The sequence below is a fragment of the Phyllobates terribilis genome, unplaced genomic scaffold, assembly GCF_046119375.1.
Source record: "Phyllobates terribilis strain yellow unplaced genomic scaffold, ASM4611937v1 Scaffold_7__3_contigs__length_470593459, whole genome shotgun sequence".
Classification (NCBI taxonomy): Eukaryota; Metazoa; Chordata; class Amphibia; order Anura; family Dendrobatidae; genus Phyllobates; species Phyllobates terribilis.
The window spans coordinates 434,274,414-434,301,695 of NW_027362767.1; the positions used below are offsets into that span (position 1 = coordinate 434,274,414).

Below are 27,282 nucleotides of genomic sequence, written 5' to 3' on the forward strand. Positions count from 1 at the left end.
GGGGGAAGGTGCATGTGGCGTTGCTGCTTTAAGTGGTGGGGCTGTGGCTTGTGGCCGCTTTAAGAGAAGGCAGATCCCAAAAGAGAGGAAGTGATAGCTTGTAACAGAGAGGAAAGAAAGAGGCAGAAAGAGACCGAGAAAGAAAGGGAGAGAGAAAGAAGGAAAGAAAGACAAAAAAGAGGGCTCTAGAGAGACGGCTGCGTCTATAGCTCTGCTGTACACGGGCGGAGGCTGATGAGCAGAGCCGGGCTGAGCACATAGGCGCCGGGCAGGGAGGCTCTCAGGGGCCCCGGGAGGAGGCAGCTGGTGCAGGGGCCACTTCCTGCTATGCCCAGATAGCTGAGGGGCACAGGAGAGTTAGGGTGGGGGCAGCACAGGTGAGGACACATTCCTACCAGGAGGCGGCGCCAGCAGCATGAGGTGAGAGCTGATCCCGTCCTGTCTGCTCCATGTGTCGCTCTATATACTGTGTCATATACGGGGGTGTGCTGTATCCGGGGCTATTATATGTATGTATGGGAATATACCATATCCAGGGGTATTATATGTATGTATGGGAATATACCATATCCGGGGGTATTATATGTATGTATGGGAATATACCATATCCCGGGGTATTATATATGGGAATATACCATATCCAGGGGTATTATATGTATGTATGGGAATATGCCATAGCCAGGGGTATTATATATGGGAATATGCCATAGCCGGGGGTATTATATATGGGAATATGCCATAGCCGGGGGTATTATATATGGGAATAGACCATAGCCGGGGGTATTATATATATGTATGGGAATAGACCATATCCGGGGGTATTATATATATGTATGGGAATAGACCATATCCGGGGGTATTATATATGGGAATAGACCATATCCGGGGGTATTATATGTATGTATGGGAATAGACCATATCCGGGGGTATTATATATGGGAATATGCCATATCTAGGGGTAATATAAATAAATATATATATATATATATATATATATATATATATATATATAATCTCTATCTATCTCTTATCAGGAGGTTATATATGGGTGTTTACTGTACCATGGGATTAAATACTGTGCCTGGGGGTATATATATATGTAATATGTTGCACCCAGGGGTATTATACACTGGTGTATATTGTACCAGGGGATATTATATGCGGGTGTATACCGCACCAGGGGATATTGTATAGTGGCACACTTTGTACTCAGGGGCTATTATATACGGGCGTATACTGTACCCGGGGGATGTTCTATATTGGCTTACTCTGTATCCAGGGCGTATTACATTCAGGTGTCTACCGTACCCAGGGGGTATTATTTATGGGTATATATACTGTGTAATTCATACCGGGGGTATTATATAGAGGTATATACACTGTACCCAGGAATATTATATATGGGTATATACTGTACCCAGGGGTGTTTATATATAGGTGTATACGGGGGTATTTTTTATAACACTTAGATGCCTTTGACATCATTCCACTGTCTGTGCCACCTATAGTCCTCTGTATAACACCCGGAGGGCGGTGACATCGCGCTCCTCTGTATAACACCCTGAGGGCTGTGACATCACGCTCCCCTGTATAACACCCTGAGGGCGGTGACATCACGCTCCTCTGTATAGCACCCGAAGGGCGGTGACATCACGCTCCTCTGTATAACACCCGGAGGGCGGTGACATCACGCTCCTCTGTATAACACCCGGAGGGCGGTGACATCACGCTCCTCTGTATAACACCTGGAGGGCGGTGACATCACGCTCCTCTGTGTAACACCTGGAGGGCGCTGACATCACGCTCCTCTGTATAGCACCCGGAGGGCGGTGACCTCACGCTCCCCTGTATAACACCTGGAGGGCGGTGACCTCGCGCCCCTCTGTATAACACCCGGAGGGCGGTGACATCACGCTCCTCTGTATAGCACCCGAAGGGCGGTGACATTACGCTCCTCTGTATAACACCCGGAGGGCGGTGACATCACGCTCCTCTGTATAACACCCGGAGGGCGGTGACCTCACGCTCCTCTGTATAACACCTGGAGGGCGGTGACATCACGCTCCTCTGTATAGCACCTGGAGGGCGGTGACATCACGCTCCTCTGTATAACACCCGGAGGGCGGTGACCTCACGGTCCTCTGTATAGCACCCGGAGGGCGGTGACCTCACGCTCCTCTGTATAGCACCCGGAGGGCGGTGACATCACGCTCCTCTGTATAGCACCCGGAGGGCGGTGACATCGCGCTCCTCTGTATAGCACCCGGAGGGCGGTGACATCGCGCTCCTCTGTATAGCACCCGGAGGGCGGTGACCTCGCGCTCCTCTGTATAGCACCCGGAGGGCGGTGACATCGCGCTCCTCTGTATAACACCCGGAGGGCGGTGACATCACGCTCCTCTGTATAGCACCTGGAGGGCGGTGACATCACGCTCCTCTGTATAACACCCGGAGGGCGGTGACCTCACGCTCCTCTGTATAGCACCTGGAGGGCGGTGACATCACGCTCCTCTGTATAGCACCTGGAGGGCGGTGACATCACGCTCCTCTGTATAACACCCGGAGGGCGGTGACCTCGCGCTCCTCTGTATAGCACCCGGAGGGCGGTGACATCGCGCTCCTCTGTATAGCACCCGGAGGGCGGTGACATCGCGCTCCTCTGTATAGCACCCGGAGGGCGGTGACATCGCGCTCCTCTGTATAGCACCCGGAGGGCGGTGACCTCACGCTCCTCTGTATAGCACCCGGAGGGCGGTGACCTCACGCTCCTCTGTATAGCACCCGGAGGGCGGTGACCTCACACTCCTCTGTATAGCACCCGGAGGGCGGTGACCTCACGCTCCTCTGTATAACACCCGGAGGGCGGTGACCTCACGCTCCTCTGTATAGCACCCGGAGGGCGGTGACATCGCGCTCCTCTGTATAGCACCCGGAGGGCGGTGACATCGCGCTCATCTGTATAGCACCCGGAGGGCGGTGACATCGCGCTCCTCTGTATAGCACCCGGAGGGCGGTGACCTCACGCTCCTCTGTATAGCACCTGGAGGGCGGTGACCTCACGCTCCTCTGTATAGCACCCGGAGGGCGGTGACATCGCTCTCCTCTGTATAGCACCCGGAGGGCGGTGACATCGCGCTCCTCTGTATAGCACCCGGAGGGCGGTGACCTCACGCTCCTCTGTATAGCACCCGGAGGGCGGTGACCTCACGCTCCCCTGTATAACACCTGGAGGGCGGTGACCTCGCGCCCCTCTGTATAACACCCGGAGGGCGGTGACATCACGCTCCGCTGTATAACACCCGGAGGGCGGTGACCTCGCGCCCCTCTGTATAACGCCCGGAGGGCGGTGACCTCGCGCCCCTCTGTATAACGCCCGGAGGGCGGTGACATCGCGCCCCTCTGTATAACGCCCGGAGGGCGGTGACATCGCGCTCCTCTGTATAACGCCCGGAGGGCGGTGACATCGCGCCCCTCTGTATAACGCCCGGAGGGCGGTGACATCGCGCCCCTCTGTATAACGCCCGGAGGGCGGTGACATCGCGCCCCTCTGTATAACGCCCGGAGGGCGGTGACATCGCGCTCCTCTGTATAACACCCGGAGGGCGGTGACATCGCGCCCCTCTGTATAACGCCCGGAGGGCGGTGACATCGCGCTCCTCTGTATAACACCCGGAGGGCGGTGACATCGCGCTCCTCTGTATAACGCCCGGAGGGCGGTGACATCGCGCCCCTCTGTATAACGCCCGGAGGGCGGTGACATCGCGCCCCTCTGTATAACGCCCGGAGGGCGGTGACATCGCGCTCCTCTGTATAACACCCGGAGGGCGGTGACATCGCGCCCCTCTGTATAACGCCCGGAGGGCGGTGACATCGCGCTCCTCTGTATAACACCCGGAGGGCGGTGACATCGCGCCCCTCTGTATAACGCCCGGAGGGCGGTGACATCGCGCCCCTCTGTATAACGCCCGGAGGGCGGTGACATCGCGCTCCTCTGTATAACACCCGGAGGGCGGTGACATCGCGCCCCTCTGTATAACGCCCGGAGGGCGGTGACATCGCGCCCCTCTGTATAACGCCCGGAGGGCGGTGACATCGCGCTCCTCTGTATAACACCTGGAGGGCGGTGACATCGCGCCCCTCTGTATAACACCCGGAGGGCGGTGACATCGCGCCCCTCTGTATAACGCCCGGAGGGCGGTGACATCGCGCTCCTCTGTATAACACCCGGAGGGCGGTGACATCGCGCCCCTCTGTATAACGCCCGGAGGGCGGTGACATCGCGCCCCTCTGTATAACACCTGGGTGACCGTCAGACTGGGCAGTATTGTGTAATTATTTTTGGTGTTTGAGCAGTGTGCTCATTCCTTTTACTTCCTTTTTCCCTCCCTCTTCTCAGTCATTGTGGTAGCTCCCGTCAGCTTCTCATAGCCTTATATAGACAAAACCACAACATGCAGCGGGGGGGGGGCCAGGAGGCGGATAGCAGAGGGAAAACCACATTTTTATTTTTGTTTTGTGTGTCTGACAGTCTAGATGAAATGTGACACTTTCTTTGCAGCTTTATATACCGCGGCGTCCGCTGTAACACAGGATGCCGTGCTGTCACATTATAATAACACGTTATTTATAGGCTCCGGTCCATTATCACTTGAGCCAGACCAGTTATAAAGTTATCTGGGGAAGATGGGGGTGGGGTTCTGTACGTAATACACTGTGATAGTAGGGTGTGGTGTCATCACTGTGTATGATGTCAGCGCTCCTCGTGTTTGAATTGTCAGCTCTTGTGCTGCCTGTGCCCGGTGCACACTGTATGGACTGTGTGCTGCATGGACCGGTCTGCCCGCTGACTGATGTGAGGCTGGGGTCAGGAGTGGATGTTCTGGGGCCCGGCCGGGGGTGTACATACATGCATGTATATAGAGCCGGCCCCCCATTACACCTGATAACGGCTCTGATATGACTGGGCGTCCACAGGGTGGGACACCGCGACGCTGGTCGGCTGTGGAGAGTGGTGTGACCCTCCTGTATATCGGGAGATGCTGGGAGTTGTAGTGGGGGTGATAGTCCAGAATTTCTTTGCTCATCGTCTTCCTCTTCCCTGCAGTGAGACACCGGTGATCACGGCCAGAGCCACCGTCATGGTCTACGATGATTCCAGTAAGAAATGGATCAATGCCGGAACTGGCCCCGCCGGACACAGCCGAGTCCAGCTCTACTACAGCGCGGGGGGCCAGACGTACCGCGTGGTGGGAAGGAAGCTGCCTGATCAGCAGGTACAGCCGACGGGGGGGATCATGTATTGTAATGTGTGTATGTATGTAACATTTATGTGTAAAGTGAATATGTACCATATATGCAAGTAGTATGTGTGTGTGTATGCACCAGGTGTGTGTCGTATACAGTGGTGTGAAAGACTGTTTGCCCCCTTCCTGATTTCTTATTCTTTTGCATGTTTGTCGCACTATTTCAGATCATAAAACAAATGTAAATAGTAGAGAAAGATAACAAAAGTAACCACAAAATGCAGTTTTTAAATGAAGGTCTTTATTATTAAGGGAAAAAGAAATCCAAACCTACAGGGCCCTGTGTGAAAAAGTGATTGCCCCCTAAACCTAATAACTGGTTGGGCCCTTAGCAGCAACAACTGCAATCAAACGTTTGCGATAACCGGCAATGAGTCTTTACAATGCTCTGGAGGAATTTTGGCCACTCATCTTTGAAGAATTGTTGTAAATCAGCCACATTGGAGGGTTTCTGAGCATGAACCGCCTTTTTAAGGTCCGGCCACAGCATATCAATCAGATTAAGGTCAGGATTTTGACGAGGCCACTCCAAAGCAGTGGCGTACCGCCAATGGCGGCAGACCACGCCACTGCTATGGGGCCAGTGGCCGGAGGGGGCCCGTGAGGGCCCCAAGCAGCGTGGGAACGAGAAGGATAGGTGAGTAAGAGGTTGCTGCGGCAGAGGAGCGGGTTGCGGCAGTGGAGGAGCGGTGCACATGCAGTAGTCGGCTGCTGCAGCCACCACGTGTCCCCGCTGCTAAAGAGACATGAATATTCCCTCTTCTCCACTCCCATGGGCGTGGAGAAGACGGAATATTCATTCTCTTTAGTAGCGGGCATGGAGGAGAGCTGAGGCCCGGCTCCTGCTGTCAGTGCAGAGGAGTGAATGTGCCGGCAGCAGCAGCTCACCTCTGTGTCTGAGAGCGCGCGCTGCTCAGATGCTGACATGAGCTGCTGCAGACAGGACGCAGCGCTGGAGCGGAGGTGAGGAAGGAAGGTGAGTATAAGTGTTTATTGTTTTATGTGTGCAGTGATTGGGGGGATGAGGAGGCCACACATACCAGGAATGGGGGATTGAGGAGGCCACACATACCAGGAATGGGGGATTGAGGAGGCCACACATACCAGGATTTGGGGATTGAGGAGGCCACACTTACCAGGAATGGGGGATTGAGGAGGCCACACTTACCAGGAATGGGGGATTGAGGAGGCCACACATACCAGGATTTGGGGATTGAGGAGGCCACACATACCAGGAATGGGGGATTGAGGAGGCCACACATACCAGGATTTGGGGATTGAGGAGGCCACACATACCAGGAATGGGGGATTGAGGAAGCTACACATACCGGGATTTGGGGATTGAGGAAGCCACACATACCGGGATTTGGGGATTGAGGAGGCCACACATGCCAGGGATTGTGGGATTGAGGAGGCCACACATGCCAGGGATTGTGGGATTGAGGAGGCCACACGTACCAGGATTGTGGGATTGAGGAGGCCACACGTACCAGGATTGTGGGATTGAGGAGGCCACACGTACCAGGATTGGGGGATTGAGGAGGCCACACGTACCAGGGATTGTGGGATTGTGGGGGCCACTCATACCAGGGATTGTGGGGGCCACACATACTAGGGATTGTGGGGGCCACACATACCAGGGATTGGGGGATTGAGGAGGCTAGACATACCAGGGATTGTGGGGGCCACACATACCAGGGATTGTTGGATTGAGGGGGCCACACATACGAGGATGGGGAAATTTACCAGTAGCTGCTGCATTTCCCACCGTAGGCTTATACTCAAGTCAATAGGATTTCCCACTTTTATGTGGTAAAATTAGGGGCCTCGGCTTATATTCGGGTCGGCTTATTTAAAATATACGGTATTTTAAAATCAGTGAGTACGTGGTGCCCATAATACTGCAGGACTGTGGCGTGCATTATACTATATGGGGGCTGCATTTTACCCTATGGGGTGTGTAATATACTGTATGGAGGACTATGGGGAGTGCATTATATTCTATGGAGGACCATGGGAAGTTCATTATACTATATGAAGGATTATGGGGGGAGCATTATACTATATGGAGGATTATGGGGGCGCATTATACAATATGGAAGATTATTGGTGGTGCATTATACAATATGGAAGATTATTGGTGGTGCATTATACTATATGGAAGGCTATGTGGGGCCATTATAATATTTTGAGGGCTATGTGGGGGGCCATTTTACTGAATGAAAGCAATTATACAGTGTGAAGGTTTGTGTGGGGTCATTATACTGTTTGGAGGGCTGTGTGGGGGCCATTATACTGTTTGGAGGGCTGTGTGGTGGCCATGAGAGTGTATGGAGGGCTCTGTGGGGTTCACAGTTGGGGGATTATACTGTGTTAGGGTCACCATACTTTGCCATGGGTGTTGAAGTGGGGTACAATAGGGTCATTATACTGTGCATGTGGAGGAATGCACCATAGGGGTATCATACTGTTTGGGGGGCACTTTTGTTGGCATCATACTTTATGGGGGCAATGAAGGAGGAATCTACGACTTCAGAAGGAGGTAAATTACTATGTAAAGGCTGGAAAGTTATGAGAGCTGCTCTTCTGTGACACAGACAAACATTTATTTTTTGTAGGGTAGGGGCCCAATTAGAGCTTCTGCTATGGGGCCCCATGACTTCTATGTACTCCCCTGCTCCAAAGTCTTAATTTTGCTGTTCTTAAGCCATTCAAGGTGGACTTGCTGGTGTGTTTTGGATCATTGTCCTGCTACATAACCCAAGTGCTCTTCAGTTTGAGGTCAGGAACAGATGGCCGGACATTCTCCTTCAGGATTTTTTGGTAGACAGCAGAATTCATGGTTCCATTTACCACAGCAAGTCTTCCAGGTCCCGAAGAAGCAAAATAGCACCAGACCATCACACTGCCACCACCATATTTTACTGTTGGTATGATGTTCCTTTTCTGAAATGCTGCGTTACCTCTATGCCACATGTAATGGGACATACACCTACCAAGAAGTTCAGCTTTTGTCTTGTCAGTCCACAGAATATTTTACCAAAAGTCTTGGTGATCATCAAGATGTTTTCTGGTAAAACTGAGACGAGCCTTTATGTTCTTTTTGCTCAGCAGTGGTTTTCATCTTGGACCTCTGCCATGCATGCCATTTTTGCCCAGTCTCTTTCTTATGGTGGAGTCATGAACACTGAACTTAATGGAGGCAAGTGAGGCCTGCAGTTCTTTGGATGTTGTTGTGGGGTCTTTTGTGACCTCTTGGATGAGTCGTCACTGCGCTCTTGGGGTAATTTTGGTCGGCCGGCCACTCCTGGGAAGGTTCACCACTGTTCCATGTTTGCGCCATTTGTGGATAATGGCTCTCACTGTGGTTCGCTGGTGTCCCAAAGCTTTACAAATGGCTTTATAACCTTTTCCAGACTGATAGATCTCAATTACTTTGTTTCTCATTTGTTCCTGAATTTCTTTGGATCGCAGCATGATGTCTAGCTTTTGGGGATCTTTTAGTCTACTTCACTTTGTCAGGCAGGCCCTATTTTAAGTGATTTTTTTGATTGAGAACGGGTGTGGCAGTAGTCAGGCCTGTGTGTGGCGAGGGAAACTGAACTCAGCTTCCCAAATATGTGATAAACCACAATTTATTTTTTAAAGAGGGGGAGGGGCAAGTATCTTTTCAAACAGGGCCCTGTAGGTTTGGATTTCTTTTTCCCTTAATAATAAAGCCCTTCATTTAAAAACTGCATTTTGAGTTTACTTGTGTTATCTTTGTATAATATTTACATTTGTTTTGTAATCTGAAACATTTAAGTGTGAGAAAGATGCAAAAGAATAAGTAATCAGGAAGGGGGCAAACACTTTTTCACACCACTGTGTGTATTATGTATGTATGTAACATTTATGTGTAATGTGTATATGTACCATATATGTAAGTAGTGTGTGTGTGTGTGTATGCACCAGGTGTGTAGCAGGTAAGGCTGTAATAAAACTTATAGGGGTATTAGCATCTGAGATTTCTGGCATATCAGAATTACTGTATATGCAGTAAGTGCATGATAGATAGTCATCCAGAAATTGGATCCTGCACCTATTAGAATAAAAGGGGTCCCCTTTACCCCCAGTCAGCACTCGGGAGAGGGGAAGGCCATGTGTGAATGGGCTCTAAAGATTAAAAATGTAATTGCCATACTCTACAATTCAGAGAGGCACATAGATCGCCTCCTGTAACTCAAATACATCTTCCCGGAGTAACAAAAAGGGGCGACACACACGTTCCTTCTATTATTTATGGGGGACACAGAGTTGACCATTTGTCACCCCTCTTTTCTCTGCTATGGAAACTACTTGCGGACAGTCACACACAAGGAGCATTTTGTGACCAGATGGTTGGGAGCCGCACAAAATGGTATAGTGGGCCGCAGGTTGTGCCCCCCTGATGTAGGTGGACTGCACATATCTATCAGTTATATGTATGTAATTTGTGTCATGTATGTACCATTTATGTGTGTATATATGTATGCTGTATGTATAGTGTTTGCATGTATGTTTCCTATGTGTGTAGCATTTATATGTAGTATGCATCATACGTGTATGCAGGTATAATGTAAGTGTATGATATATGTGTAGTGCCTGTACTGTGTGGCATGTATGCATGTGCAGTGCATGTATAGTATGTGTATATGTGTGTACCGTGTATACAATGTGGGGTGGTAATGCAGTAATACAGTCGTGGTGCAGGTACATGAGTGGGGGATCGTATTTGACAGACATGACCCCCCGGGTCTAGAGATGAGTCCTGTCCCCACTTTCCCATTCTCCTCTGTGACTGATATATATGGCCAGAAGCTGCAGAGACCCCCGGGCGTCGCTGACTGCAGAGCGCCTCCCGACTGTGGTTCTGACGGGGACCGAGAGGATAAGTTATTCCAGGAATGTGTCCAGCGCCAGAGGGGAGGGGGTGTGAATACAGGAGCCGTCACATCCTCCTGTAGATCTGTAATTATGGAGCATTCCCCACTCACCTGGAGATAGTCGTCCTCGTTGCCTCAGTTGTTTCATGGACGCCATTCCTGGGCCCCAAGATGCCGTCATCCCAGATGGCATAGAAATCTGCAGCGTTAAACTTCTCTCCTGCAGACCCAGCTCTGTGTCAGTCTTCACTGCAGTTTTGTCATTTTGTTCATGAACCAGTAGGCTCAGAATGAGCAAAGCTATACCGTACATGGAATTATGGGAGCCCTACGAGATTGTAAGAGATAGGAAGAATGAATCAAAGCACCTCCATGAGCTACTCCACATCTTAGTCACATCCAAAGCTGCAGTTACAGCTCTGTTGGTTGCACTTGGAAGCAAATTGCTGTATGTAATTGGCGCTGCTGCCTTGTCAGAGAGAAACCCACTGCAGCTCTGCATGTAACTGGAGTATAATAACTAATGTAGTAAAAAACAGTGATTGCAGCTCTGGATGTAACTAGAGTATAATAAATTACAGTATGTAGTAGAGAATGGTGACTGCAGCTCTGGGTGTGATTGCAGCGCGAGACATGATTTAAGCCAGGACACAAATTCCACAGATTTACACTGTGAGATGTTGATCGTCTCTATGAAATCCACAGCTCAGTCTGACTCCAAATTTGGAAACCGAAATAAACCCTTGGATCAGCAACCGGTCCCCAGTAATCCAGCGCAGAAAACTTGTCTTTTATCTGTGAAAAAAGATATTAGGGAATTTTATATATTCCACAGTGTGACCGCTCTTACAGTAGAGAATCCATAGTGTGACTGCTCTTACAGTAGAGAATCCATAGTGTGACCGCTCTTACAGTAGAGAATCCATAGTGTGACCGCTCTTACAGTACAGAGCTCTATAGTGTGACCGCTCTTACAGTACAGAGCTCTATAGTGTGACCGCTCTTACAGTACAGAGCTCTATAGTGTGACCGCTCTTACAGTGCAGAGCTCCATAGTGTGACCGCTCTTACAGTACAGAGCTCCATAGTGTGACCGCTCTTACAGTACAGAGCTCCATAGTGTGACCGCTCTTACAGTACAGAGCTCTATAGTGTGACCGCTCTTACAGTAGAGAATCCATAGTGTGACCGCTCTTACGGTACAGAGCTCTATAGTGTGACCGCTCTTACAGTACAGAGCTCTATAGTGTGACCGCTCTTACAGTACAGAGCTCTATAGTGTGACCGCTCTTACAGTACAGAGCTCTATAGTGTGACCGCTCTTACAGTACAGAGCTCCATAGTGTGACCGCTCTTACAGTACAGAGCTCCATAGTGTGACCGCTCTTACAGTACACAGCTCTATAATGTGACCGCTCTTACAGTAGAGAATCCATAGTGTGACCGCTCTTACGGTACAGAGCTCTATAGTGTGACCGCTCTTACAGTGCAGAGCTCTATAGTGTGACCGCTCTTACAGTACAGAGCTCCATAGTGTGACCGCTCTTACAGTACACAGCTCTATAGTGTGACCGCTCTTACAGTAGAGAATCCATAGTGTGACCGCTCTTACGGTACAGAGCTCTATAGTGTGACCGCTCTTACAGTACAGAGCTCTATAGTGTGACCGCTCTTACAGTACAGAGCTCCATAGTGTGACCGCTCTTACAGTACAGAGCTCTATAGTGTGACCGCTCTTACAGTACAGAGCTCTATAGTGTGACCGCTCTTACAGTACAGAGCTCCATAGTGTGACCGCTCTTACAGTACACAGCTCCATAGTGTGACCGCTCTTACAGTACACAGCTCCATAGTGTGACCGCTCTTACAGTACAGAGCTCCAGAGTGTGACCGCTCTTATAGTATAGAGCTCTATAGTGTGACCGCTCTTACAGTACACAGCTCCATAGTGTGACGGCTCTTACAGTACAGAGCTCCATAGTGTGACCGCTCTTACAGTACAGAGCTCTATAGTGTGACCGCTCTTACAGTACAGAGCTCCATAGTGTGACGGCTCTTACAGTACAGAGCTCTATAGTGTGACCGCTCTTACAGTACAGAGCTCTATATTGTGACCGCTCTTACAGTACAGAGCTCTATAGTGTGACCGCTCTTACAGTACAGAGCTCTATAGTGTGACTGCTCTTACAATACAGAGCTCTATAGTGTGACCGCTCTTACAGTACAGAGCTCTATAGTGTGACTGCTCTTACAGTACAGAGCTCTATAGTGTGACCGCTGTTACAGTACAGAGCTCTATAGTGTGACCGCTCTTACAGTACAGAGCTCTATAGTGTGACGGCTCTTACAGTACAGAGCTCCATAGTGTGACCGCTCTTACAGTACAGAGCTCTATAGTGTGACCGCTCTTACAGTACAGAGCTCCATAGTGTGACGGCTCTTACAGTACAGAGCTCCATAGTGTGACCGCTCTTACAGTACAGAGCTCTATAGTGTGACCGCTCTTACAGTACAGAGCTCCATAGTGTGACGGCTCTTACAGTACAGAGCTCTATAGTGTGACCGCTCTTACAGTACAGAGCTCCATAGTGTGACCCCTCTTACAGTACAGAGCTCTATAGTGTGACCGCTCTTACAGTACAGAGCTCTATAGTGTGACGGCTCTTACAGTACAGAGCTCCATAGTGTGACCGCTCTTACAGTACAGAGCTCTATAGTGTGACCGCTCTTACAGTACAGAGCTCCATAGTGTGACGGCTCTTACAGTACAGAGCTCCATAGTGTGACCCCCTCTTACAGTACAGAGCTCTATAGTGTGACCGCTCTTACAGTACAGAGCTCCATAGTGTGACCCCTCTTACAGTACACAGCTCTATAGTGTGACCCCTCTTACAGTACAGAGCTCTATAGCGTGACCGCTCTTACAGTACAGAGCTCTATAGTGTGACGGCTCTTACAGTACAGAGCTCTATAGTGTGACCGCTCTTATTTTGCTTCTTCCTTTTTAGTTCCCTGTTTGGGGTAATAATGGCCGTTCCGCTGCCCTATGATATACTGTATGTCTTATTAGCTGTTAGGTGTGATGGTGTCGGGTGATTTCTCGTGCCTCCGTCAGTCATGTCGGCTGCTCAGGCGTTTGCACAGGAAGGACGTGTTGTAACGTATAGTGGCGGCTGCAGCTTCTTCCTCCGCTCGTGTAATTGTGCAGCAGACCCGCACCGCCGTCTCTCAGATACAGCTCTGTCTATAAAGTCGGGGGATTTCTATGACCGGTGTCTCGTGTCGTCTCACATGCCGGTCCGGGTGATTTCTCGTTTTTTGGTGGTGTCGCCCTGCTGTTGTCGGTGGCGTAGCGTGAAGCTCCTGGGTCCTTGTAAAATCTTCAAGTTATAGAAATAACCTGTAATGGCTCCATCCACAGCTAAATGAGACCCGGACCCTCCGCCTGCGGGGTCACCACTGCCCGCCCTGATACAGTAACTAAAAGAAAACTGCCTGTATTGGCCCTAGCAACCAATCACAGCGCAGCTTTCATTTCACCTGAGCTGTTTAAGAAAGTAAAGCTGAGCTGTGATTGGTTTTCATGGGCAACAAGGTCAGTCTTTATAACTAAGGCGTTTATCCTTGTCATGTAATTTGTTGATATTTGTCTCCATGGTTATTGGGTGAGCTGAGGGTCTGCGAGGACCTCCAACCCTTTTCTTGTCTCTCTTTATATCTTTAGACCGTTTCATAAATCTGCCCACATGATGAAGGATAAAATGTCTATGCAGCCAATCACAGCGCAGCTTTCATATCTTAGACTGCTCTTGGAAAATGAAAGCTGTGCTGTAATTGGTTGCTATCATCAACAAATACCGTTTTCTTTTAGAGCATGTCACCATCGGCCACGGCGCCCCCTGCAGGCTCTCTCCGTACACGGAGGTTGCTGTTTGATCAGACGGTTCTCTGCTTATCTCTTCTATCTTTTCGTCTTCTGCAGGTTGTAATTAACTGCCCCCTGATCCGAGGACTGAAGTACAACCAGGCTACACCCAACTTCCACCAGTGGAGGGACGCGCGGCAGGTGTGGGGGCTGAACTTCAGCAGCAAGGAGGAGGCAGGACAGTTCGCTGCGGGGATAATACAGGCTCTCGATTGTCTGGAAACTGGTAAGATTCGGTGTGCACCCCGCGGTCGTGTGACCTGATCGCGCCGACCAGGGGCCGAACCTGTCACCGTTGTCTTTTCTGCAGGTGACCCGTGGCCCAGTCAGAATGGGCCCAAAGCAGAAGAGCCGGAGCCGCCAAGGAGGTGAGTGCCGGCTGCAACATGGCGGCCTGCACCTCGTGATGAGGCTAGGGACAGTTATATGGAGGGCGGCCTTGTGGGCCTAGGAGATTGGTGCCTGTACAGTTATATGGAGGGCGGCCTTGTGGGCCTAGGAGATTGGTGCCTGTACTTACCGGTCATGTCCTCTGTCCACAGGCCGCAGCCAGAACCCGAGCAGAAAGTCCAGAGTCCAGGTAAGGGGTCCCGGGGGCATAATAGGGTCAAAACCAGCTCACTGTTAAATCATTGGAGTAAATAAGAGACCCCCCCCCCCCCCCAAGACCCTCAGTTGTCTGTGTGACTGATAAGGGTTTTCATCTTCCTGCCGTCATTTATACACATTAAGAGCCTTCTATGAAGGGTGGGGTACAATGGCCGGCACTAACCATCACTTTTCTTTTAGTTGCGTCAGTCACCCCAGTATCAGCAGGACCACCTCCACCACCAGGACCACCGCCTCCTCCTGGGGGTCCACCAGCTCCTCCTGGGGGTCCACCAGCTCCTCCTGGGGGTCCACCAGCTCCTCCTGGGAGTGGTCCTCCTCCTCCTCCACCTCTGCCTTCAGGAGGACTGGTTGGAGGGCCTGCGTCAAGCAGTGGGGGCCTGGCAGCTGCCTTAGCTGCAGCCAAGCTGAAAAAAGTGTCAAAGGTAAGAAGAAGAATGAGGTGGGATGAGGAGGGATGAGGCTGGTGATGGGGGTTTTTGGTGTTGTGAGAGAAGAGGCTGCAGGCGAGGTGGGGGAGGAAGGTGAGGGGTTACAGGTGAGATTTGTGGCAGGTGATGTGGAAAATAGCCAGTGACAGATGCAGGTGTGGTAGTAGGAGGTTGGGGGAGGCAGGTAAGGGGTCGGTGCAGGTGTGACTGGAGTACACATATTGGTGATTTATTGACCATTCTTTTTTTACTTGGTCCAGCAGGAGGAGTCTGGGGGCTCCTCTCCTAGCAGTGGTGGCCCGTCCAAGCAAGACATTAGCCGCACCAGCGGAGGAGCATCAACCGGGGGTGGAGGTGGAGGAGGACTCATGCAAGAAATGAATAAGATGCTGGCCCGCAGGTAGCAATTTTGTCCCTTCTTCCCCAGCCTTTTGGGGGGGCTCTCAGCAGTGACACCACTGGACTCGGGGCTCTTCGGACATACCTCATGACTTGTTATTGCGTCTTATTACCATATATAGTATATTACACTACCCACACCACACAGGTGATTAATTTCTTGGCTCCTCTCTATAGGAAGATGATGACCCAGCAGGCTGAGCGCCCGGCCCCCACCACCACACAAGACGATAATGACATCACCAGTGGACGGAGCCAGGCGGGTGAGTTACATCAGCATTCAGTCTGTAATATCTGCTTCCTCCGCTGGAGGGGTTCGGTGATTCATCGGCCGATACAAGATCTTATATCATCATTAAAATAATGTGCTAGGAAAATGTGATAAAATTTATTGCTTAATTCAGAATCCGCGGGGGCGGAGAATAATCACCAAAGATGGAGACTTGCCCCACCCCTGCAGTACCTGCAATGTCAGAGTGCTTCCTTATTGTTTCCTTCTTTCCTATTTTTATGGTTATTCCTCATTAGGGCAGTGCTATAAGCGGATAATGTTGCTGTAGCACTGAGGACACGGACCCTGTTTAGTTCTGCATGTTGCTCCCTGCATTTCCTTTAGATGCAGCCTCTGAACATTTATTATGTTCAACCATGGAGAGAATTTTTTAGTGAAGGTGCAAAAGCCAATAGGGCCGCGGAGAGTAGCAAAAAACGGTGCCCGAGGGCATTTGCAATGTACATTCTGCCCGACAGGAACGTACATGTTAACGCCGGAGTTCTGACGCCCCTGCAATAAGTTCATGTCATGCCGGGTGTGCAGGAACCGCATTGTGTTCTGTTACAGAAAAGAGGAGAATAAGGAAAGTACTTGTTTTTTTCACTTCAATTGCTGTCCTTCTCTCCCTTTTTATTATTTTACATTTTAATTTTTTTGTACATTTTACTATACAGCTGCAGTCATAACTACTCACCCCGCCATTGTAAATTTGGATTATTACTCCTGCAGTCTCAAGATTATTCATTACTTCAGGCCCAATGTCTTTAGCACTTAGTAGAGCCCCTCTGGCTGTTATGATCTGCTGCAGACATGATGCATAGCCAGACGACAACTTTCGACAGCGAGTCTGAGGAATCTTAGCCCAGTCCTTCTGGGCAATGGTCTCCAGGTCACTAATATTCTTGGGTTTCAGGCTGCAACATGAGGTTCTGTTATGTGATTGAATCCATCTTTACCATTACACACTGCAGGGTTCCAGTGTCAGCAGAAGCAAATCACGGCCAGAGAATAACCAAGCCCCCGCCATCTTTCACTGTAGACATCACCGAACCCCCCCCCCCCGCTGTGCTTTACTGTAGACTTCACCAAGCCTCTGTCATGTTTCACTGCTGGCTTCACCGAGTCCCCGCACTGTATGCATCACTAAGACCCCACCATTCTTCATTTTTGGCATCTCCCAAGCTCACGTCGTGCTTAATTGTAGGCAGGGTGTTTGTGTTCTGTTCAGGGTCTGCTTCATCATTCCCCCTCCGGACATACCACTGAACGATGGGTTTGAAAAGTTCCATTTTTTTTTTCCACATCTCAGAACTTCTGTATCTTATTTATATGGTCTTGAGCAAATTGGAGGCAATTTTTCTTGTACTTTTTGGTTAGTAGAGGGGACACTTTGGAGTTCGGACATGGAGACCTTTTAGCGTTTAGTATGCATCTTACTGGGCAAACTGAACGCTCAGTGCCGGCTGCCACCACCAGATCTCACTGCAGGTCTTTTGCAATCATTCAATGGTACTTGACCAGCTGCCTTCTCAGGAATCTGGTGGCAGTCGGTGACATCTTCCTTTTTCTGCCGCGTCCAGGTAGTGTAGCCGCTGGTCCTCCGCTTCCATCTGTATTTCTTGGCTCCTTTAATACCTTTTGCATTTTCTTGTATCCTCTCCTGTTTTTTGTACTGCTATTTAGGTGATTGGTTTCCACAACTTTAAACTATTTAAGCAATTAAAATGCTACAGAGAAAGCAGCCATGATTAGGACCAAAAAGTTGAAATGTGTTGGAGGGAGCCCTGGAAGGTCCTGCTTTATATTGCTGTATTTTCTAATAATCTTGAGAGGATTATTTCCTGTGGATGTGAAGGCTGGACTCCTCAATTCTTAAACTACTTACTCAAATGACCGTCCATCCGACCTAGAGGAGGAATATCTGACGAGTGTGGTGAGCTGGCGACACGTGATTCTCAGCTAACATTTCTAACATGCGATGAATCGTCTCAACCTCCAGCCGGGCCGGGTATTGCATCTGTTTAACCTCCCGCCTGATATTACCGATGAGGTCCTGGAGACAATCGTGCTCTTATGGGGGATTCTGTTCAAGGGCTGAATAACAACCTGAGACGACAGCAGTCAGTAAAAGTGACATTTTCTGCTGAATGTGGAGAAAACATTTGTTGAGCAATTTATTGCAAACAGAAGAAAGTATTTAATTTTGCAAATAAACCAAATTTACACTAGTGGGGGAGAGGAAGGGGGAATTTTGTTTGCCGCTGTATTAATGCATTACTAGTCTTAAATCTGGGTGCAATCATTGGGGCTGAATGATTCTGGATCTGATTGTCACCGGGACCTGGGCTGCAATCAGTGGGGGAAAAGCAGACCAGAAATGAACGGCAACACTGCGAACTGGATGTGGGAAGCAGGAGAGAGGGGGCCGCCGGTGAGGAGAGAGGATGAAGGAGAGGGGGCCGCCGGTGAGGAGAGAGGATGCAGGAGAGGGGGCCGCCGGTGAGGAGAGAGGATGCAGGAGAGGGAGCCGCCGGTGAGGAGAGAGGATGCAGGAGAGGGGGCCGCCGGTGAGGAGAGAGGATGCAGGAGAGGGGGCCGCCGGTGAGGAGAGAGGATGCAGGAGAGGGGGCCGCCGGTGAGGAGAGAGGATGCAGGAGAGGGGGCCGCCGGTGAGGAGAGAGGATGCAGGAGAGGCGGCCGCCGGTGAGGAGAGAGGATGCAGGAGAGGGAGCCGCCGGTGAGGAGAGAGGATGCAGGAGAGGGAGCTGCAGGTGAGCTGGAAGAGGGGACTGAGGGGTATGGAGGTTGGCAGCACCCACAGGTGAGGTGGAAGATGTAGATGAGAAGGGTGCAGATGTGATAGAAGGGGGCTGCAGGTGACAGTAGGTGATTCATGATACTGTGGGGATACTAGTCATTTTGTCGCCACTCCGTCCTCTGCAGTTTTCAATTCAGTTTTTCTTGTCAAAATTAGTTGATGCAAAAAAAAAAAAAAGAGAAGAATGTTTGTTCTACACTTCCCCTCTCTTTATAATTCACTCCATTTATTAAGCACCCTCCTTTCAGGCCATGTTCCCACGGGACCTTTACAATGCTGAATTTCTCAGATTTCATTGTTGAATAAGTACGGATTAGCACGCACACTGCAATGCAAAGGGTTAAATCCATGGTGGTGTCCGCAGCATAAATTCACATACTGCAGATTTCACCCGCTGTGATTTTCTTGGCGGTGGATGAACGAGATCTGGAGAAATCTCATTTCCAGTGGTATTAATGTAGCGTGCAGCAGATTTTCCACCATGAATTCTCGGCCCCCCGAGTGGTCATTGTTCATCGGTGTTGCTGGAGTGAGAAGCGGCAAATTCATTAATAGACCTTCACCTCCTAACATGACGCATCGTTCTCGCCATTGCAAGAAACATACGAGTCAGAACGTACATTTTTATGCCGCGCTCAACTCTGCCCTTTATCACATCAATTCTGTTCACTTTTCAATAAGTCGGCGACCGGGACTGGTGCAAAGACCTCAAAAGTTTCAATCAGTTTTATGCGACAATTGGTAAAAATTGCTTGATGAATTGGGGCCCAGTTATATCAGTGATGTGATCACCAGCAGGCGGGTCTGACAACCTCTCATACATGGTGTACAGGTTGGTTGTCAGTAATAGATGATGAGCTGGTGCTTTATCAGTAACGGGGAGGCGGTTGCCATTTTTTTTTTGGTTCTGGTGACCCCTTGCATCTTATGTTGTGTCTTGCAGAGCCGGCCCGTCGCCCGTGGGACAAGGGAAGCACCACGCTACCCCGGTCAGTGTTAGTATGAGCGGTCCGCGGGTTTGGTTTTCTCTTTCCATTCTCTGACTTTTCTGTGTTCTTTGTAGGATGAAGTCCACAGTCAGCAGCCCCGCAGACGTGGCCCCAAGCGCCGAAGAATCGGACTCAATGGAGAGGATTAAGCAGGTAACGTGATGGACACTGCCTCGGAGCGGTGCAGGTAGATGAATGGGGGGGTGGGATGGAGGTGATTACACCCAATGGCTCAGCTGTGGTGGTCCACACACCCCTCTTCTAGCTGCCTAGCGTGGGCGGTCATGTGGACAGAGTAACGTTCTGCTCTGTCACGTGACGCTGCAGTCTTCCCTTTGGCACCTCCGGGTGACAGGAAGACGGTAAGGACTAACCGAGGATTTCATAGCAGCGTCTGTCTGTTCCTACAGGAATTATTGGAAGAAATGAGGAAGGAGCTGCAGAAAGTCAAGGAGGAGATCATAGAAGGTGAGATCCGATGTCACACCGCCCCCCACTCTACGCCTGGCTGGCCCTTTAAATACCAGATGACAGTATGGCAAGCAGCATGGCGGAGGGCACCCTCGTGTGGTCATTATACACATTGTGCCTGAGCGCTCAGTAATTATTTCCGCTCCTGGGTTTTATTTTTGTCCAAAAGCAGAAACGGATCTCAGAAGTGGGAAAACCACAGACAGAAGTATCAGTGCAGATATTTACGTGACCATCTACCTCGTTCACAGACAAAACTGTGCTCACAATTCTGCTGCGGCCATCCCAAGATCCCATAATGCTTCGTGTACGATGTAGGGCCTGGTGAAAACACTACATCTCCCACAATGCACTACTGCAGGGCCCGGTCTGTACAATCGATTAATAAAGCAGGGAGCCCGGACAAGCCAACCAGAGAGCAGCAGAATGGTGATTGCTGCTCTGGCTGGAACTGGAGCGTAAAATGGAAATATATCTACATACTGGCCTATGCATACAGAGCCGCGCAGTCCAGGGCCTCTGCACAGCCTCGTATTTCCCCAACAATAGGATATGTCCACAAGGGAAAATTTGCATTGACTTGTGCAGATTGCTTTGGATTTACCTCACCTCGTGCTCCTCACTGCATATCCCCGGAGAATCGAGGGGAACCAGTGAAGCGCTGCACCCCGCAGTGTCCGTAAACCCCAGACATTGGACAGTACCGTCGTACATGCTCCAGCTCCCACTCACTGAGGACGAGCAGGAAGCTGGTGGGGGCCGCGACGGACTCTCGTGGGGGCCCCATTGGTCAGACATTACTCCACTGTCTATCCCTTCAATAAAGCAGCCCTGCATCAGAGATGTACAGCGCACACTACTGCCCTTCTATAGCTGCTGTGTGGCCGATAACCTGGACAGATCACTGGTTGGACTATTGACCTTTTCATTTTATTGTACTTTTTTTGCAGCCTTCATGCAAGAACTGCGCAGGAGCAGCACCTCATGATTTCAGCAATCGCCTACTGTGAAGTCTCAGGCTCTACCCACTGTGCTGCACGGCAGACTCTGCAATCATTCCCATGCTGAGGGCAACTTGCGACCTGTGCCCCACACAGCCCTGTACTGCTGCTGGGCCCGCCGGCTCCTGGATATTCCTAACTTCTGTGCCCTCCTGAGCTACAGCTCCTGCTCTGTAGCCCCCTATTTTGTGTAGGGTCTGCTGTACTTTTCCTTGGGCTGCAGACCCCACCCTGCTCTGTGCCCCCTATCCCACTTTGCACCCTCTGCCTTCGCTGCAGCCTCTCCGTGCTCCCTTTTTCCTGAGCTGTGGCCCCGTCCCGCTCTGCACCCTCTGCCTTAGCTGCAGCCCCCTCTCTACTCTGCACCCTCTGCCTTAGCTGTGGCCACTTCGCTGCAGCCCCCTCTCTGGTGTGCCCTGCTCCCTCTGCCTTAGCTGCGGCCCCCTCTGCCTTAGATGCAGCCCCTTCCCTAAGCTGCAGCCCCCTTACAGCTCTGCACCCTCTGCCTCAGCTGCCACCCCCTTGCTGCTCTGCACCCCATTTTAACATTCCTCGCACCCTCCATTAATCCTCCTATCTCCGCACTCTCCCGAGTGTCTCTAAACGGGTTTGCAGAGGCTCCGAGCTTCAACCAATAGGAATTTTATGGGATAATTCACGGGTTCTTTTTCATTATTTTTTTGGAATCATTTCAATTTTTGTATAAATTTTCTAGCAGAATTTGCGTCTGTATAATGGTGGCGGGTGACTGATTCCTCTCATCTGATGGTTTAGGATAATGGTGTCAGACACTGGAGAGCAGCGCTGCGCGGCGCTCGGGGGATGTCGCGCTTTGGCCTATTTTGCGCTGATATCTATATATATATATATGGGACTTTGTTTTTGTAAACGGGTTTTCTAGAAATAAAATCCTTTTCCTCTTGTGTCCGTGTCCAGACAGCACTCACTCACAGCACAGAAATGTCCCTTTATTCTCTATATACACCTCCAGCTCTCGGGCGGCCCGGCCTCCGCGGATCTTCCTGCTACTGAGACGGCAAATGTCCCTCAGTTCAGTCCACGGCCGGCACCAGTCTGGCATCAGCTTCACCTCAGGTCACCGGCCTCACTTTGCCACCTGCTGCCTCTCTGCGGCTCGGGCGCGGGCATCCAGCTCGTCTGTAAGGAGACCCAGTCGTGCAATCTCCACCTCCATGGAGCTCAGTCTGGCCTCCATCTCTTCCTCTTTCCGGCGAGAGTTGGTGGCCTGCCGCGAGTATTCTGCTACCATGCAAGCGCCTCCGATTAAAAAGATGGTGGCTTCCCCTAGAAGCTCCGCTCCCAAGTCTGCTGCCGCCTCCTCGTTCATTGGTTTAATGGCGGCTCCGCGGAAACCCATGATCCTCATCTTAGCTCGCATCTCCACCCAATGGTACACTGCAAAGAAACCACAGGACTGTGACATACAAGCTGTAGTACACGGTGAGTCCAGCAGGAGGCAGAATATACAATAACGAGATTAGAGGCCAGTGCATGGCACCTAGCGCAGGGTCTTCTGTACCCACCCCCGTTACATTGCACTCGGAACCGTCTGTACCCACCCCGTTACATTGCGCCCTCTGTGTACACCCAGATACATTGCACCCGGTGCCCTTCGTGTACACTCTGATACACTGCACCCTTCTCCCTCTGTGTAACCACCCCCCCCCCCACATACACTGCACCAGGCGCCCTCTGTGTACCCCCCCCCCCCACATACACTGCACCAGGCGCCCTCTGTGTACCCCCCCCCCCCACATACACTGCACCAGGCGCCCTCTGTGTACCCCCCCCCCACATACACTGCACCAGGCGCCCTCTGTGTACCCCCCCCCCACATACACTGCACCAGGCGCCCTCTGTGTACCCCCCCCCCCACATACACTGCACCAGGCGCCCTCTGTGTACCCCCCCCCCACCACATACACTGCACCAGGCGCCCTCTGTGTACCCCCCCCCCCCCCACCACATACACTGCACCAGGCGCCCTCTGTGTACCCCCCCCCCACATACACTGCACCAGGCGCCCTCTGTGTACCCCCCCCCACATACACTGCACCAGGCGCCCTCTGTGTACCCCCCCCCCACATACACTGCACCAGGCGCCCTCTGTGTACCCCCCCCCCACATACACTGCACCAGGCGCCCTCTGTGTACCCCCCCCCCACATACACTGCACCAGGCGCCCTCTGTGTACCCCCCCCCCCACATACACTGCACCAGGCGCCCTCTGTGTACCCCCCCCCCACATACACTGCACCAGGCGCCCTCTGTGTACCCCCCCCCCCACATACACTGCACCAGGCACCCTCTGTGTACCCCCCCCCCCCCCCCACATACACTGCACCAGGCGCCCTCTGTGTACCCCCCCCCCCACATACACTGCACCAGGCGCCCTCTGTGTACCCCCCCCCCCCATACACTGCACCAGGCGCCCTCTGTGTACCCCCCCCACATACACTGCACCAGGCGCCCTCTGTGTACCCCCCCCCACATACACTGCACCAGGCGCCCTCTGTGTACCCCCCCCCCCACATACACTGCACCAGGCGCCCTCTGTGTACCCCCCCCCACATACACTGCACCAGGCGCCCTCTGTGTACCCCCCCCCCCCCACATACACTGCACCAGGCGCCCTCTGTGTACCCCCCCCCACATACACTGCACCAGGCGCCCTCTGTGTACCCCCCCCCCCACATACACTGCACCAGGCGCCCTCTGTGTACCCCCCCCCCACATACACTGCACCCTTCTCCCTCTGTGTAACCACCCCCCCCCCCACATACACTGCACCAGGCGCCCTCTGTGTACCCCCCCCCCCACATACACTGCACCAGGCGCCCTCTGTGTACCCCCCCCCCACATACACTGCACCAGGCGCCCTCTGTGTACCCCCCCCCCACCACATACACTGCACCAGGCGCCCTCTGTGTACCCCCCCCCCACATACACTGCACCAGGCGCCCTCTGTGTACCCCCCCCCACATACACTGCACCAGGCGCCCTCTGTGTACCCCCCCCCCACATACACTGCACCAGGCGCCCTCTGTGTACCCCCCCCCCACATACACTGCACCAGGCGCCCTCTGTGTACCCCCCCCCCACATACACTGCACCAGGCGCCCTCTGTGTACCCCCCCCCCCCACATACACTGCACCAGGCGCCCTCTGTGTACCCCCCCCCCACATACACTGCACCAGGCGCCCTCTGTGTACCCCCCCCCCACATACACTGCACCAGGCACCCTCTGTGTACCCCCCCCCCCCCACATACACTGCACCAGGCGCCCTCTGTGTACCCCCCCCCCACATACACTGCACCAGGCGCCCTCTGTGTACCCCCCCCCCCATACACTGCACCAGGCGCCCTCTGTGTACCCCCCCCACATACACTGCACCAGGCGCCCTCTGTGTACCCCCCCCCACATACACTGCACCAGGCGCCCTCTGCGTACCCCCCCCCCCCCCACATACACTGCACCAGGCGCCCTCTGTGTACCCCCCCCCACATACACTGCACCAGGCGCCCTCTGTGTACCCCCCCCCCCCCACATACACTGCACCAGGCGCCCTCTGTGTACCCCCCCCCCCACATACACTGCACCAGGCGCCCTCTGTGTACCCCCCCCCCCCACATACACTGCACCAGGCGCCCTCTGTGTACCCCCCCCCCCCACATACACTGCACCAGGCGCCCTCTGTGTACCCCCCCCCACATACACTGCACCAGGCGCCCTCTGTGTACCCCCCCCCACATACACTGCACCAGGCGCCCTCTGTGTACCCCCCCCCACATACACTGCACCAGGCGCCCTCTGTAGCCACCCCGTTACATGGAACCCTCTGTGTACACACAGATACACTGCACCCAGGCACCCTTTGTGTACACCCCGATACACCACCTCTGTATGTACCCCTTACAGCAATGTGGCTGTGACTATTAAGGTGGAGTGAGGGGGCAGCAATGACTAGTTAGGTTCAGGAGACGAAAATAATAAAGCTGAGAGGTTTTAATTTCTTGTATGAACGTTGCAGCAGACGGGAAGCCTCATATCATCGTATTCTCTATTGTGAGGAAAAGGCTTGAGAAGCCGTCGTACAGCTGACTGTGATATAGGGGGCAGTAGTGAAGCAGGTGTCAATTATGAGGGCAGTGAAGCAGGAGTTATTATGGGGGGCAGCATATCTGGTATCAATATTATGAAGGCACTATCATGGGAGTAGAGTATATAGTGTCACTTATGGGGGCAGTGTTCAGGGGGTCATTATGGGGCAGTGAAGCAGTGGTCATTATTATGGGGTTAGTGTAGCGGGGGGGTCATTATTATGGGGTTAGTGTAGCGGGGGGGTCATTATTATGGGGGCAGTGTAGCAGGTGTTATTGTAGGGGGATCATTATTATGGGGGCAGTGTAGCAGGTGTTATTATAGGGGGATCATTATTATGGGGGGGGTCATTATGGGGGCAGTGTAGCAGGGGGTCATTATTATGGGGGCAGTGTAGCAGGTGTTATAGGGGGATCATTATTATTTAGGCAGTGTAGCAGGTGTTATAGGGGGATCATTATGGGGGCAGTGTAGCAGGGGGTCATTATTATGAGGGCAGTGAAGCAGGTGTTATAGGGGGATCATTATTATGGGGGCAGTGTAGCAGGTGTTATTATAGGGGGATCATTATTATGAGGGCAGTGTAACAGGTGCTATTATAAGGGGATCATTATTATGGAGGCAGTGTAGCAGGTGTTATTATGGGGGGGATCATTATGGGGGCAGTGTAGAAGGGGGATCATTATTATGGGGCAGTGTAGCAGGTGTTATTATGGGGGGATCATTATGGGGGCAGTGTAGCAGGGGTCATTATTATGAGGGCAGTGAAGCAGGTGTTATTATAGGGGGATCATTACTATGGGGGCAGTGAAGCAGGTGTTATTATAGGGGGATCATTATTATGGGGGCAGTGTAGCAGGTGTTATTATAGGGGGATCATTATTATGGGGGGGATCATTATGGGGGCAGTGTAGCAGGGAATCATTATTATGGGGGCAGTGTAGCAGGTGTTATTATAGGGGGATCATTATAGGAGCAGTGTAGCAGGGGGTCATTATTATGGGGGCAGTGTAGCAGGGGGTCATTATTATGGTGCAGTGTAGCAGGTGTTCTTATAGGGGGATCATTATTATGGGGTATCATTAAGGGGGCAGTGTAGCAGGGGGATCATTATTATGGTGCAGTGTAGCAGGTGTTCTTATAGGGGGATCATTATAGGGGCAGTGTAGCAGGGGCTCATTATGAGGGCAGTGAAGCAGGTGTTATAGGGGGATCATTATGGGGACAGTGTAGCAGGGGGGCATTATTATGGGGGCAGTGTAGCAGGTGTTCTTATAGGGGGATTATGGGGGCAGTGTAGCAGGTGTTATGGGGGGATCATTATGGGGGCAGTGTAGCAGGGGGTCATTATTATGGGGCAGTGAAGCAGGTGTTATAGGGGGATCATTATTATGGGGGATCATTATGGGGGCAGTGTAGCAGGGGGATCATTATTATGGTGCAGTGTAGCAGGTGTTCTTATAGGGGGATCATTATGAGGGCAGTGAAGCAGGTGTTATTATAGGGGGGTCATTATGGGGACAGTGTAGCAGGGGGTCATTATTATGGGGCAGTGAAGTAGGTGTTGTTATAGGGGGATCATTATTATGGTGCAGTGTAGCAGGTGTTCTTATAGGGGCAGTTTGTCATTATAATGGGGGCCCTATGATGTGCAGCTGTTGGTGACCCCCATATTCCTCCATGTGATCAGGGTGACCTCTCTAAGTCACACACGTGATCGCCGCTTTTAGTAGCTGCCCTGTGATTGGCTGGCGGAGGTAGTTCCCGATGTGTGATTGGTCACCTCCCTCCATGTCCCGGCAGCACAGCTGTCCCCCGGTTATAGTCACCTTGAGCGGGCGGAAGGCAGATGTAGGTGCGGAAGAATTCGCTGCGTCGGGCTCCTGCTTTGATCCGGTTGGCGAGCGGTTTACTAATCTGCCGGATCCCCAGATAGAGGAGCTTCGCGATAGGAAACGCACCCACCACCATCTTTAGTGACGTCACATGCCGAAGTCGCGCCTACTGTCCGTCTACCTTTACGTCTCTTCCGTG

At 51.8% G+C, this 27,282-nt stretch overlaps 2 protein-coding genes across 3 annotated transcripts; one reads left to right on the top strand and one right to left on the bottom strand.

Moving 5' to 3' along the window:
- On the top strand, positions 1-22,047 carry VASP (vasodilator stimulated phosphoprotein). Of its 2 annotated transcripts, none has more exons than XM_073642103.1 (12): positions 1-420; positions 5,105-5,273; positions 14,190-14,358; positions 14,443-14,500; positions 14,675-14,712; positions 14,922-15,166; positions 15,436-15,572; positions 15,749-15,834; positions 19,607-19,652; positions 19,727-19,805; positions 20,063-20,120; positions 21,074-22,047. In XM_073642103.1, exons 1-12 carry the CDS (start codon positions 416-418, stop codon positions 21,109-21,111), a joined length of 1,128 nt encoding a protein of 375 aa, XP_073498204.1. In that variant the 5' UTR covers positions 1-415; the 3' UTR covers positions 21,112-22,047. The 2 variants fall into 2 exon arrangements, with proteins under 2 accessions (XP_073498204.1, XP_073498202.1); XM_073642101.1 differs by having other exon boundaries at positions 10-420; positions 15,433-15,572.
- Positions 17,996-27,282, bottom strand: OPA3 (outer mitochondrial membrane lipid metabolism regulator OPA3). The gene is made up of 2 exons (XM_073642106.1): positions 27,078-27,282; positions 17,996-22,540 (listed from the first exon to the last, which is right to left on the bottom strand). Exons 1-2 carry the CDS (start codon positions 27,217-27,219, stop codon positions 22,230-22,232), a joined length of 453 nt encoding a protein of 150 aa, XP_073498207.1. The 5' UTR covers positions 27,220-27,282; the 3' UTR covers positions 17,996-22,229.

What these genes read in the sequence shown, in the direction of transcription:
- VASP (XM_073642101.1), top strand. An exon ending in GCAGAAAGTCCAGAGTCCAG is followed by an intron (nt 14,713 to 14,921) that starts GTAAGGGGTCCC and finishes CTTTTCTTTTAG; the next exon opens with TTGCGTCAGTCACCCCAGTA. An exon ending in CAGTGGACGGAGCCAGGCGG is followed by an intron (nt 15,835 to 19,606) that starts GTGAGTTACATC and finishes TGTGTCTTGCAG; the next exon opens with AGCCGGCCCGTCGCCCGTGG.
- OPA3 (XM_073642106.1), bottom strand. Translation starts at nt 27,219, where the DNA reads ATGGTGGTGGGTGCGTTTCCTATCGCGAAGCTCCTCTATCTGGGGATC. An exon ending in CTGCCTTCCGCCCGCTCAAG is followed by an intron (nt 22,541 to 27,077) that starts GTGACTATAACC and finishes GTTTCTTTGCAG; the next exon opens with TGTACCATTGGGTGGAGATG.